The sequence below is a fragment of the Gymnoscopelus microlampas genome (assembly GCF_963454915.1).
Source record: "Gymnoscopelus microlampas genome assembly, chromosome: 24".
NCBI classification, from domain to species: domain Eukaryota; kingdom Metazoa; phylum Chordata; class Actinopteri; order Myctophiformes; family Myctophidae; genus Gymnoscopelus; species Gymnoscopelus microlampas.
In genome coordinates, this window is record NC_139961.1 from 442,380 (window position 1) to 457,379 (window position 15,000).

At 43.7% G+C, this 15,000-nt stretch overlaps 2 protein-coding genes across 6 annotated transcripts in view; one reads left to right on the forward strand and one right to left on the reverse strand.

The window, feature by feature from the left end:
• The window catches only part of LOC311041025 (target of Nesh-SH3-like), a gene marked incomplete at its 5' end in the record, with an annotated part of 759,687 nt that overhangs the window by 440,652 nt on the left and 304,035 nt on the right, over positions 1-15,000 (forward strand). The window lies entirely within an intron of this gene.
• LOC311040915 (caveolae-associated protein 2-like) overlaps positions 1-15,000 on the reverse strand; it is a 25,566-nt gene that overhangs the window by 9,476 nt on the left and 1,090 nt on the right. For 2 of the 5 annotated variants that reach the window (XM_084051335.1, XM_084051334.1), the window contains exons 2-5: positions 14,456-14,593; positions 11,331-11,462; positions 10,815-10,955; positions 8,331-8,432 (exon numbers count right to left, since the gene is read on the reverse strand). In XM_084051335.1, the coding sequence (XP_083907461.1) occupies positions 8,331-8,432; positions 10,815-10,955; positions 11,331-11,462; positions 14,456-14,593 (513 nt within the window). Of the gene's footprint in view, positions 1-8,330; positions 8,433-10,814; positions 10,956-11,084; positions 11,203-11,330; positions 11,463-14,455; positions 14,594-15,000 lie in introns of those variants that run through there. The other 3 variants (XM_084051336.1, XM_084051338.1, XM_084051337.1) reach the window with 3 other exon arrangements.

Sequence of the window (15,000 nt, forward strand, 5' to 3'; positions counted from 1 at the left end):
TATCACGGGATACGTGGATTAAAATGAATTGGAATAAACACAAATGTATGTATTGGGTCTGACTCTGGAGATAGCATCCTAGTGAACTATCCTACAGGGTGTCAGCCCTTGTCGGGGATCAATCGTGTTGTGAACAACATTATGACATTATGACAGACCATTTCAAGAAATACACTCCTGTAGTGTGTTTCTTGAAATCGGCTGTCATAATGTCATTGTGGTTTTCACCCTATATATATCAGTGGTTTTCAACCAGTGGTCCGGGGACCACCAGTGGTCCTAGAGGGAGTTCCAGGGGGTCCCCAGCTAAATGATGGATAGGAACCAAATGGACCCTTTTGGGTCTGTAACTCTGAGAGTGTACAAATGGAACCAAATGGACCCGTTAAATTAACATTGATTTTATAATAAAAATTGGGGTCCCAGAGATAGAAATGGGGGTCCGTAGCCCTAAAGCATGTTAAACTGGGGGTCCTTGCAATTAATATGGTTGAGAATCACTGCTAGAGCCGTAAAAAATCGTCTCTTATTGGGGGTCCCTGGCATATCTTTTCAAATGGGGGTCCCTGGGCAAATATATGTCAATTTGGGGGTCCTTGATGCGAAAAAGGTTGAAAACCACTGCTATAGATTGATCGCAGACCAGGGATCACACAGTTCACTAGAATGCTGTCTCCAGAGTCAGACCCAATACAACCACGTATTTGTTTTGATTCCAATTCATTTTAATCCATGTCTGCCCCCCCGTGATTAATTAAAATTAATATTAATTAATATTGGTCCACAGACCTTCTGAAGATATGTTGTGCCACAGACCCCCCACACAAGATCTGTGTGGATTTGGAAAATATTCCACAATTTTCTCAAAGATCTTTCTTTGAAAAATAGCTGCGACGCGTTGTGAGCTTGTAGATCGGCTATTTTCAAACATCCAATGTATTTGTAAATGGGTTTAAAGTGCTCGAGTGGCCTTTTCTTGGGCTTGTTTTCATAGACCCGGTTGCTTATTTCTCTCGCAACATCTGGCAATGCACACGCACACACACACACACACACACACACACACACACACACACACACACACACACACACACACACACACACACACACACACACACACACACACACACACACACACACACACACACAGACACTAAAATAAACAGCCCACCAGGCTCGCTCACTCTCTCTCTCATTTAGTTTTATAATGTTAACTTAATACAGGACTGGACGGTAACATTGCGGGTAGGGACTGTTTGTTGCGGTCAGGTCCAGCGCCGCGACACACCCCTAGCCACGGTGGCTGTAGTGTGCTCTCATTGGCCGTAGCGTGGATCTCCTCGTAGACCCTTTCGTATACGGCCTGATGTCCTGTGACTGTCTGCGACATGCAGGGCCGAATAACTAACCAGATCGATATTTTTGAAAACGGTCGCAAAGCCATCGCAGAGCTGTCTGTCTGTCTGTCTGTCTGTCTGTCTGTCTGTCTGTCTGTCTGTCTGTCTGTCTCAGTGGCTGGCAGTGCAGTGTGTACATCTAATCACACAACCCCACGCTTCGTCCACACAACACACACACACACACACACACACACACACACACACACACACACACACACACACACACACACACACACACACACACACACACACACACACAGATAACACACACACACACTAGCATCACAGAGGAATGCAGGTTATTTTGGGGAGTAGAAGAATGTTTAGTGTTGCCGATAATGAGACGTGCACTGTGTACACACACACACACACACACACACACACACACACACACACACACACACACACACACACACACACACACACACACACACACACACACACACACACACACACACACACACACACACACCCTCAGGAATGTATTCCTCAGTGTGAGGTAAAACACATTTGTGTTTTAAAATGAGAGACAGTGTAGGAGAGACAGACAGTAGGACAGCTGAGAGACAGATAGTGTAGGAGAGACAGACAGTAGGACAGCTGAGAGACAGACAGTGTAGGAGAGACAGACAGTAGGACAGCTGAGAGACAGACAGTGTAGGAGAGACAGACAGTAGGACAGCTGAGAGACAGACAGTGTAGGAGAGACAGACAGTAGGACAGCTGAGAGACAGATAGTGTAGGAGAGACAGACAGTAGGACAGCTGAGAGACAGACAGTGTAGGAGAGACAGACAGTAGGACAGACAGACAGACGATTGAATTCCTCACAGGCTGTTGCCACGACAACCAAACCACGCTATGACCAATCATAACTCCCCCTGGCATGATGCCGCTAGAATGGGCCCCATGACACACACACACACACACACACACACACACACACACACACACACACACACACACACACACACACACACACACACACACACACACACACACACACTCTTCATTAGAGGGTGAGAAGTACAGTATCGCGCTCTCTCTCTCTCTCTCTCTCTCTCTCTCTCGTGCGTGCGTGCGTGCGTGCGTGCGTGCGTGCGTGCGTGCGTGCGTGCGTGCGTGCGTGCGTGCGTGCGTGTGTGTGTGTGTGTGTGTTTCCATACAGATATTTTATAGTTCATTCCCTGCCAGAAGCAGATAACCATATATGGGCATAAAAGTCTAAATACAATATCCACACAGAGAGAGAGAGAGAGAGAGAGAGAGAGAGAGAGAGAGACAGAGAGAGAGAGAGAGAGAGAGAGAGAGAGAGAGAGAGAGAGAGAGAGAGAGAGAGAGAGAGAGAGAGTCATGTTTAAAAACAACATGTGAAGAAAGTCACAAATACAAACAAATTCAACCTTTGAACTTTTTAAACAAATTAGTCGTAATCCCTCCTGACCGTTTCTTGACTTTTTTGCCTTTTTAATCATTAAGACCGGGAAGGCATCTGTGTCGTTTATACTAGGGGTGTGCCGATATATCGTCCCACGATATATCGCGATACGTTTTCGCGACGATATGTATCGTTTTAGAAAAAAAAAATATTGTTTTTTTTTACTACAATAATAATAATCAGGCATGCAAACAGCCCCGAGGTGAAAAGGGTGACAACATGTTGTTTTTTGTTCGGGTCAGGTGTCACACTATTGCCCTATTTGGATTGAAAACGACTATTGTTGCTGAAAAGCTACAAGTTTGCATGTCTGAATAATGCAAAAACAGAATTATTTGTTTGCATTTACTTTTTTTCTCCCCCATATATTTTCATAATAAAAAGTGCGTATCGTATCGTATCGAAATCGTATCGAAGTTGTGAGACAAATATCGTATCGTATCGTTTGGTGAAATTAGTGTATCGGCACACCCCTAGTTTATACATTTATTTGGTTATTCAAAATAAAATAGCAGATCTACAAGCTTGTAGATCTGCTATTTTTTGAAAAATCTGAAACATTTGTGTTAAAGACACATATTTTTTTTTAAACATTTTAGTTTTTTTTGACAAGAAGGAGTTTGAGCACCACTGATATTATAACAACAAGACGCTTAGGACAGTGGTTCTCAAACCTTTTCATGTCAAGGACCCCAAAATTGACACTTATTAGCCCGCGGACCCCCATTTGAAAACATAAGCCAGGGACCCCAATAAGAGAAGATTTATACGGCTTTCTCGCAGTGATTCTCAACCATTTTAATGTCAAGGACCCCCAGTTTGACATGTATTAGGCTACGGACCCCCATTTAATGGCATTTATACCTCTGGGACCCCAATTTATATTATAAAATCAATGTTAATTTAACTCTGAGAGTGTACAAATGGAACCAAATGGACCCGTTAGGGTCCATTTGGTTCCATTTGTACACTCTCAGAGTTACAGACCCATAAGGATCCATTTGATTCCTATCCATCATTTAACTGGGGACCCCCTGGAACCGCCTCAAGTACCCCTGGGGGTCCCCGGACCCCACTTTGAGAACCAATGGCTTAGGATTCAGAAGACATTTAACAAATAGTTTAAATAATGAACATTTGACAAACGTTTGCCTTAAAAATATATATATATATTCAAAGAATTTCAAAAAGTTAAGATGCTTCGAGCTGTTCTGTTACTGGTCAATACAGGCCAACAACAAGTGTTCTGATTGGCTGTAAGCACCCCACTGTAAGCACCATCACTATATGAGAAAGAAAGAGAGAGAGAGAGAGAGAGAGAGAGAGAGAGAGAGAGAGAGAGAGAGAGAGAGAGAGAGAGAGAGAGAGAGAGAGAGAGAGAGAGAGAGAGAGAGAGAGAGAGAGAGAGAGAGAGAGAGAGAGAGAGAGAGAGAGTGAGTGTGTGAGAGTGAGAGAGAGAGATATAGTGGTTCTCAAACCTTTTTACACCAGGTAGTAGGTACCACCTCAGAATATATCTGTCTCTCCAAGTACCACCATAATAACTGATATTAAAACATCCTATTCAGTTATGCACAGTTAACACAGGAGACACATGACTCCACCGGTCATCACATTATTGTCTCGGGGAAAAGCAACAAAAACTAAAAGATCTCCGTGAATTCAAGGCTTCATGGGGTGTGTAGGAAATAAGTCACTTTTTGATGAACTACTCCTTTAACTCATGCATTTGTCACACAATGTTACAGACAGACAGACAGACAGACAGACAGACACACAGAGCCACAGACATGGGACATACAGACAGACAATGAGACACAGACAGACAGACAGACAGACAGACAGACAGACAGACAGACAGACAGACAGACAGACAGAGCCACAGACAGACAGACAGACAGACAGACAGACAGACAGACAGACAGACAGACAGACAGACAGACAGACAGACAGAGCCACAGACAGACAGACAGACAGACAGACAGACAGACAGACAGACAGACAGACAGACAGACAGACAGACAGACAGACAGACAAACAGACAGAGCCACAGACAGACAGACAGACAGACAGACAGACAGACAGACAGACAGACAGACAGACAGACAGACAGACAGACAGACAGACAGACGGACAGACAGACAGACAGACAGACAGAGCCACAGACAGACAGACAGACAGACAGACAGACAGACAGACAGACAGACAGACAGACAGACAGACAGACAGACAGAGCCACAGACAGACAGACAGACAGACAGACAGACAGACAGACAGACAGACAGACGGACAGACAGACAGACATGCTACTGGCACATATGTGTTTAATTAGCCACAGGTGATACAGAGGTTTTAATCATGTCTGATTCAGTTCATTCAGTTTGTCTCGTTAAGAAATGAAGTGGTTTGTGTTTCAGGCAGCGCTGTGTTTGAGCTGTGAGGGTTTCATCATCACGCATTCTTTACAGACCACAGTGTCTGTAGGCTCTTCCTACGCCCACTACACTCCTGTTTGATTACAATTTTTGCGTCATATTAAAGGACGACTTCACCACTTTTCAACATATCTTCATATAATAGGTCCTCACTAATGCTCATGATAAAATGGTACAATTTTTTTCTAATCAGTCTGTGTCTCAGAGGAGGGCTGTAGACAGTTCAGAAACCCGTCTACCAGTGACATCATCGATGGGGAATCCAAGCTAATAGAAACTGCAGGCTTTGTATTCCTGGAAACTTGCAATAAAAGATCCCATTGTTCTCGCCTTAATAAAAATCTGAATAAAAAAATTGTAATCTTTTTGGAAAAAAATATCCTGCCTAACGATGATGTCACTGGTAGACGGGTTTCTGGACTGTCCACAGCCCTCCTATGAGACACAGACCAGGTAGAACATTTTTTTAAATCATTTTATCATGAGCATTAGTGAGGAACTATTATATGAAGATAGGTTGAAAAGTGGTGAAGTCGTCCTTTAACTGCCAGAATATATACACAATCTACCCCCTTCCCTCCCGGAGAAAATACATTGCAAGAATAGGTAAAATGTGATTTTTTTTTAACATTGAAGTGAATGGAGCAGAAAATCTTCGCGTCGCGTTATCTCCTGCTTCCTTTGTAATAAACGAAAAATTTAAAAAAGCTACGAAAAAAAAAGAGAAATCTCGTTTTTGGCAGGAAAAGTTAAGAGGTGGCTTATCTGTTGTTATCTGTTGTTATCCTGAAATACACTGGGTCTGACACACACAACTAGTCCCTGTTTTTACTCAGTCAGTCCGGACCCATTCAGATGGATCAGGCTGTGTGACAGAGTGTGTGACTGAATAATTACCACGCAGAGAAAGGAGATTTAAAGGGGCTACACCATGAATTCAAAAAATATATATTATATATAAATATTGCCCCCTAATACGTTTTAAACAGGTTGTAAGCCCAAAAAACATCCAGATATTTTTTCTCACAATCTGACTGTCTGTCATTCCAAGCTTTTTCAGCTGCAATACCAAAACGTCCTATTGGGCAGGGGGGGAGCTACTGAGCAATTCTGTCTGGCCATCATCAAGTGACATCACTTGCCCTGCCATTCTGAAATGGCCTGTTCAGACACGCCCATTCAGGAAATCCATGAAATGAGCATGAATGACTGAATGTTAAAAAAAAAAAAAAATTTGGGTACAAGAGACACTGGGGAGCCCAAAAAATACTAAAAACCTAAAAAAAAAATGAAATTCATGGTGTAGCCCCTTTAACTGGCAGCTCAATCTCATTGTAACTCAAATATTGGATTGAAATTCATCATTTCTTAACCCATTAAGACCTGAGGCCGCCTCTAAAAAAAATCTAAATCCTAAAAAAATATATATATATATATATTGTATATATATATATATTGTTTTTCTGTAAAGTTTCTTGTAAAATGTCGGTCGTTGTGGCCGGGTTGCGTTTCCTGGGGGCTTGTTTCTAAAGTGTACTTGCTTAGGCTTGCTTCAAAAAATTAGCATAGGTTTTAAGTGCTCATGCATGTGGCCTAGAAGTTGCTTCTTTTGGGCTTTGTTCTCATAAAACTGGTTGCTTATTTCTCTCGCAACATCTGGCAACGCTGAGCCCGGCTTGCTGCTGCTGCTCTGCTGAAACAGCGTCTAAACAGCATAAATCATGATTAATCTGTTCTCACATCTTAACGGCTGGGTGTGATGACTGTCATGTTCCCTTAGGCACGGCTGGAGAGTCTATTTCAAACAATAGCGAGGTCAGAACTACCTGTACTGTAATATAAATATTTCACTGAGAGAGAGAGAGAGAGAGAGAGAGAGAGAGAGAGAGAGAGAGAGAGAGAACTTCTTGCCAAAGAGAAGGAATGTACAGTCGGGTGCCAAATGTTGGAGACTGCAGTCACTGTGTGTGTGTGTGTGTGTGTGTGTGTGTGTGTGTGTGTGTGTGTGTGTGTGTGTGTGTGTGTGTGGGGCAATCCCACTCATTCCTTTGCCTGTCTCTTCCAAAACCCCACCCACACACGCACATACACACACACACACACACACACACACACACACACACACACACACACACACACACACACACACACACACACACACACACACACACACACACACACCTCAGCGGGGGAAACCAGCGGAACTCATGTTTTCCTCTACGTGGAATAACACACACACACACACACACACACACACACACACACACACACACACACACACACACACGAGAAGTGGTGGAAAAAGTACTCAAATGTTCTTCTTAAGTAAAAGTATTGAAGTTTTCAAATAATTGTACTGGAGTAAAAAAAATCACACCCTGTGTGAAGGAAGCGGTGCCTTTGGGGCGGGGTTTAACTCATTTCAGTTCGTCCCTATTGGTGGTCTAAGTCCACATACCAAATGTGGACTTGGTGGCATGCTGCAAACTGGAGTTATAGCTGTTTAAAATCCCGTGCTCATCCCGTGCTCATACGGACGGACGGACATAACATACGTCTTTGATAAGCAGTGGCACGTGTGGCCAATGAGAGGAGAGATGGCATAGGCAATCTCCAAGTCTGTGTGTGTGCGTGTGCGTGTGCGTGTGCGTGTGTGTGTTTGTATGTGTTGCTTCTTTGCCGTGCTCATCCCGTGCTACAAACAAACGGACATAACATACGGACAAAGTCAAGTGTAGAGCGGTTGGCACCGCTAAAAAGACTTTCCTCTGAGATGTAGTGGAGTAGTCGAGTAAAAGTACAGAAAATGGGAAACACGTAAAAGCACCTCAAAATTGTACTTTAAGTACAGTACTTGAGTACATGTACTTAGTTACTTTACACCGCTGACACACACACACACACACACACACACACACACACACACACACACACACACACACACACACACACACACACACACACACACACACACACAGACAGACAGACAGACAGACAGACAGACAGACAGACAGACACACACACACACACACACACACACACACACACACACACTAACCTGGAAGATGAGAACTTTGAAGTTGTTCCTCTTCAGCAGATGAGCGTGATTGGCCTCCAGCTTCTTCACCTGACCTGCTTGTCTCTCCATCTTATCGCGCACCTACACATACACACATACACACACACACACACACACACACACACACACACACACACACACACAGACACAGACACAGACACAGACACAGACACACACATACACACACACACAGACACACACACACACACACACACACACACACACACACACAGACACACACACACACACACACACACACACACACACACACACACACACACACACACACACACACACACACACACACAGTGTGAGCATCTGTCTGGTTCTCAGGTTCATTCCATGCTGCTCATTTCCTGCTTCAAAAGCCCCAGGCAACACACCGCGTGTGTGTGTGTGTGTGTGTGTGTGTGTGTGTGTGTGTGTGTGTGTGTGTGTGTGTGTGTGTGTGTGTGTGTGTGTGTGTGTGTGTGTGTTAGGTAGGTTACAGGCTAGGCTGGTTATTTGGTTAGGGTTAGGGTTAGGGGGTTAAGGGGTTAAGGGGTTTGGGGTCACTCACATAGTGAACTGTTCATCTGGCCAGAGCTACGTAGGTTAGCATCAAGCTACGTAGGTTAGCACTAGGCTAAGTAGGTTAGCATCAGGCTAAAGAGTTTAGCATCAGGCTACGTAGGTTAGCATATATATATATAAATAGTTACAGCTCTATAGTAATAGAACATAATAAAAAAGAATATAATAGTTAGTGTAGTGGTATGTGTGTGTAGTGTGTAGTGGTGTGTGTGTGTGTAGTGTGTAGTGGTATGTGTGTGTAGTGTGTAGTGGTATGTGTGTGTGTAGTGTGTAGTGGTGTGTGTGTGTAGTGTGTAGTGGTATGTGTGTGTGTGTGTGTGTGTGTGTGTGTGTGTGTGTGTGTGTGTGTGTGTGTGTGTGTGTGTAATTCAACTTCTGGAGGAACCCTGTATTCTGCCTGAGCCACGTAGAGAGTTTGAGTATATTCTCTTACAACAGCAGGTTGCTTTAAGTAGCTGTACTTTGTTCTAAAGCAGTGGTTTTCAACCGTTGTTGCGTCAAGGACCCCCAAATTGACAAACATTAGCCCACGGACCCCCATTTGAAAAGTTATGCCCGGGACCCCCAATAAGAGACGATTTTTACGGCTCTAGCAGTGATTCTCAACCATATTAATTTCAAGGACCCCCCAGTTTAACATGCATTAGGGGCTACGGACCCCCATTTAATGGAATTTATATCTCTGGGACCCCAATTTTTATTATAAAAACAATGTTAATGTAACTCTGAGAGTGTACAAATGGAACCAAATGGACCCGTTAGGGTCCATTTGGTTCCATTTGTACACTCTCAGAGTTACAGACCCATAAGGGTCCATTTGGTCCCTGTCCATCATTTAGCCGGGGACCCCCTGGAACTCCCTCAAGGACCACTGGTGGTCCCCGGACCACTGGTTGAAAACCACTATTCTAAAGTGTCAGTGTTGTCTAGTTGTATAGTTGTATAGTATAGTTGGTTTAGCTTATAAGTAGTTGTTATTTAGCTTGCTTCTATTGCTAGGTCTCAGCTGAGAGCCCATTAAAGGCAGTTTCACCTGAAGCCTTGGACAAGTAGGGGATTCACAGTGTCAAGGTGTTATAAGTCTCTCCGGGGACAGTGTGACTTCAGTGTGTAATTCAACTTACTGGAGGAACCCTGTATTCTGCCTGAGCCACCGCAGGCTGAAAACCCACCTCTTCAGGAAACACTGCCCTTCCTCTTTGTCTGGCCTACTTGTTGTTAACTAGTTGTACGAACTCTTGTTTTATTGTTGTATTGTTTTATTGGATCTTGTTTAGTCGATACACTTATTTGTTTTAGCTCGTGCTCATTTGATTTAGCTATTTTGTCTCATGTGTTTAAGACAGTAGATAGCTGATATATAGCACTTTTACCTTAGCTCTAGGTATACTCTTAGTTGCTTGTTTTTTACAGGAAATGCACTTCAGACTTCTGGTGATTAGTAGTTTTCGTTCCCTACCTACAGATGTGCCACTTCAAAACTTCACACGTTACTGTTTCCCTGAAAGTGCCCTGAAAATGATTTTTTTCCTCCCTGTTCTGCCCTTAAAAATGCACTGTTTTGCCCCTGAAAAGAAGTTGTCACTACACACCCCCGTTTTTCCCTTCAACAGACATCCATGTACATGAGAACAAAAGAATGTGTGTTGAAGAAGGTGTCAGACTCATTATGAGGCGAAAGGTGATTTGACCAGTTGCTCAAATTAATTAGCATCATAAAAGCAGTGATCATCAAAATAATTCAGCATTTTAAATGCACTTCTTTGTCCCTCTTATTGCCCTGGGAATCCCCTGAAAATGTACTGTCTTAGCGATGGCAGGACATTTGAAGTTTTGAAATGGCACATCTGTATGTGGTGTGTATATGTATATATTATAATATATATTTACCTCTTTCATTGTGACAGACACCTTGCGGCTCTTGTCCAGCAGCTTGCTGACGGTGTTGGAGGTGTGGCTGTGGTTCTTAGACAGTTTGGTCATGTCGGCCTGGATGCCCTTCACCACGCCCCCCATGTCCTCTTGACGCACCTGAAAACAATCAACCAATCACGTCAGCCTGGATGCCCCCTCACCACGCCCCCCATGTCCTCACGTTATCGCATCATAAGCATCATGTTATGTTAGCATGTTAGCATGTAGCTGTATGGTACTCTATACCTCCATCTTGTGCTGGTTCTCTTGCACTGTGTCCAGCATGTTATGTTAGCATGTTAGCATGTAGCTGTATGGTACTCTATACCTCCATCTTGTGCTGGTTCTCCTGCACTGTGTCCAGCATGTTATGTTAGCATGTTAGCATGTAGCTGTATGGTACTCTATACCTCCATCTTGTGCTGGTTCTCTTGCACTGTGTCCAGCATGTTATGTTAGCATGTTAGCATGTAGCTGTATGGTACTCTATACCTCCATCTTGTGCTGGTTCTCCTGCACTGTGTCCAGCATGTTGACCAGCTTGTCCAGCAGGGTGAGCACAGTGATGGCGTTGACCGGGCCCTGGGTCATCTTGTCTGGGTTGTAGCTGACCGGCCCGTCCTGCTGGAGGGAGGAGGAGCAGGTCATCTTATTAACATAAATGTATCTATAATCTCCCTGAACGTACGTCTGTGGTTTAGCCTGGTAAACCCTCCCTCCGGAAATCTCATTTCCATTTGATTTCAGGAGTGAGTCTGGCCTGATCCGCCTTTCTGCAATATTGGCTGTGGGCTGGAGTTGGGCGGGAGTAATACCGTTGACTGACAACCCCTTCAGCCAATGATCGTTTTTCCCCTTCAGCCAATCAGCAGTTCATTTTGACCACCTCCAGACTATGTGACGCAACGGAACTTTTGGGACGGCCATGCCCAAAATAGGTTGCCTTATTGGGATACATGCGTGTCACTCCCCGCCCCTGCCGGTTCTCTGAATTTATATTTTTAAATAGGCTCTGTCATGATTAATTGACCACATATATGAAGTTAAACAACTAAATTCTATCCAAACGATATCTTAATAGTAAATTACGTGCCTCAAAAACGAAGTTTGAGACCGTTTTAAAAACGGAAGTAAGACGTGAAGGCACTCGGACAACAACAATGGCTGCCGTTCGTCTTTTGTCGGAGGCACTCAGGCTGCACTCGGCTTCATTCGGGCTCACTCGAACTCGCCACCTGATTGGCCAACTGTCGCTGTCAATCACAGAACGATGTGCGACGACGCTGATAGGCTCGTCAGGTCGGCGTACAGAGCCAATATTGCAGAAAGGCGGATCAAGCCAGACTCACTCCAGAAATCAAATGGAAATGAGATTTCTGGAGGGAGGGTTTACCAGGCTAATATTTCATCTTCCCAGGAAGAGAAAGGCCGTAGCTTCTCTTAGTTTGGATTCCCCGTCGATGATGTCACTGGTAGACAGGTTTCTGAAGTGTCCACAGTCCTCCAATGAGAACACAGAGTGAGCAGACAGACATGATGTCACCTTACAATCAGCATTAGTGAGGACCAATTAAAAAGATACAGGTGAGCGAAGTTCTCCTTTAACTAAACCTAAACAACCGAAATAACGCACACTAGGATTGACAAAACATGTTACTATTTTTTTTATAATTTTATCCCTCGATTTTTGTAACCCCTTTTTTCACCCGGGGCCAATTTGCTAAGTGATCCTGGGCGCTACACTCCCCCCACCAGCCTTGGGAGGCCAGGGCCGAGCTCATGCCTCCTTCAATGCATGAGAGCCAACTGACCTTCTTGTCACCTGACAGGGGGGAGTTTCCCTGGTTAGACGTAGCGCGTGGAAGGAACACGTTATTCCAACCAGTTCCTTTTCCCCTCCATCAGGCGCCCCGGCTGACCAGGGGGAGGCAGTATATAGTGGCCAGGATTACTACATGTTTTTGTGAGGGTATTAAATACCCTAGGACGTTGGTTCTCAAAGTGGGGTCCGGGGACCCCCAGGGGTACTTGAGGGGGTTCCAGGGGGTACCCAGCTAAATGATGGACAGGAACCAAATGGACCCTTATGGGTCTGTAACACTGAGAGTGTACAAATGGAACCAAATGGACCCTTATGGGGCTGTAACTCTGAGAGTGTACAAATGGAACCAAATACACTCTCAGAGTTACATTAACATTGATTTTACAATATGAATTGGGGTCCCAGAGATAGGAATGCCATTAAATGGGGGTCCGTAGCCCTAAAGCATGTCAAACTGGGGGTCCTTGAAATCAAAATGGTTGAGAATCACTGCTATAGAGCTGTAAAAATCTTCTCTTATGGGGGGTCCCTGGCATATCTATTCAAATGGGGGTCCGCGGGCTAATAAGTGTCAATTTGGGGGTCCTTGACATGAAAATGTTTGAGAACCACTGCCCTAGGAGAAACGGGGAGAACATGCAAACTCCACACAGAGTAGGCCCTTTCGCCAACCCCCACCTAGGGTATGGGCGCTGATGACGCGGAGGAGAAGACACGCCCCCAGCGCCCACAGCGTCCCCGGCGGGAATCGAACCCAGGACCTTCTAGCTGTGACGCGACAGCGCTACCGACTGCGCCTCCTGTGCTCCCCAAAACAATATGGAAGTTATTATAATTATCTCAATTGTAAAGCATTGTTTTAATAGTAACATTTTAAAACATGTTACTATTAAAACAATACTTTACAGTTAATATAATCATAATAACTTCCATATTGTTCAATAAAAAGCATTTTAAGCCGATCGGCGGCCATTTTCTATTATTATTATTATTTTTTTGGTAATGTATCAGGGTGCAATACACCTCCCAACCAATAGGGTCGCGTAGTTGAAAGCATCAGAGAAACTTCAGAGAAAATGGCCGGCGATGGGATTAAAATGCTTTTTATTGAACAATACGGAAGATACGGGTACTTAGACCTTCACCGGCTCAACTTGTTACATCCTTGGCCCGTTGGCCGTGAGGTCAGCACTTTATATTTGAAATGTGAACGTTTATGTAAATGTAAAAAAACAAACAAACAGGAACAAGTGTGTCCATGTCAGGGGCGGACTGGCCATTTGGCCCACCGGGCATATATATGCCCGGTGGGCCGCTGGGCCACCAGTGTTGCCAGATTCTGTGAGAGAAACAAGCAACCAGGTCTAGGAAAAGCAGCCCACAAAAGAAGCGACTATGGGCCAACATGAGCACTTTAACATTATACATCAGCTATTTGAAAATAGCAGATCTACAAGCTCACAACGCGTCGCGATGCGACGCGTTGTGAGCTTGTAGATCTGCTATTTTCAACAAACAAAAAAAATGCGGGGAAATTATAATAAGCAGATCTGGCAACCCTGTGGGCCTTTTCGGACCAAAATGGCCAGGGCTGAATTTTGGTCCCAGTCCGGCCCTGGTCCATGTGACAGACGAGCGTCATGTGAACCATGGCTAAGAGACAGACAGACAGACAGACAGACAGACAGACAGACAGACAGACAGACAGACAGACAGACAGACAGACAGACCATAATGTTAAAGGAGAACCTCCTTCTAACGCTGTGGACCACAGCTAAGTCTGCTCCTCACTGACCTTGATCTGCTGCCCGTTAGGGGAGGTGTTCCCCTCGTTAGGGGAGGTGTTCCCCTCGTTAGGGGAGGTGTTCCCCTCGTTAGGGGAGGTGTACTCCTCCTCCTTCTCTGGTACCAGCAGGTCCTGGCTCTCATGAGTCTGTGGAAATATATGATTAACATGCATTCTGTGTTTAATAATGCATTCTATGTGTTTAACATGCATTCTGTAATATTTAAATATATTCTATAATATTTAAATACATTCTGTAATATTTAAATATATTCTATAATATTTAAATACATTCTGTAATATTTAAAATATATTCTATAATATTTAAAATATATTCTATAATATTTAAAATATATTCTATGATATTTAAAATATATTCTATAATATTTAGAATATATTCTATAATATTTAAATACATTCTGTAATATTTAAAATATATTCTATAATATTTAGAATATATTCTATAATATTTAAATACATTCTGTAATATTTAAAATATATTCTATAATATTTAGAATATATTCTATAATATTTAAATACATTCTGTAATATTT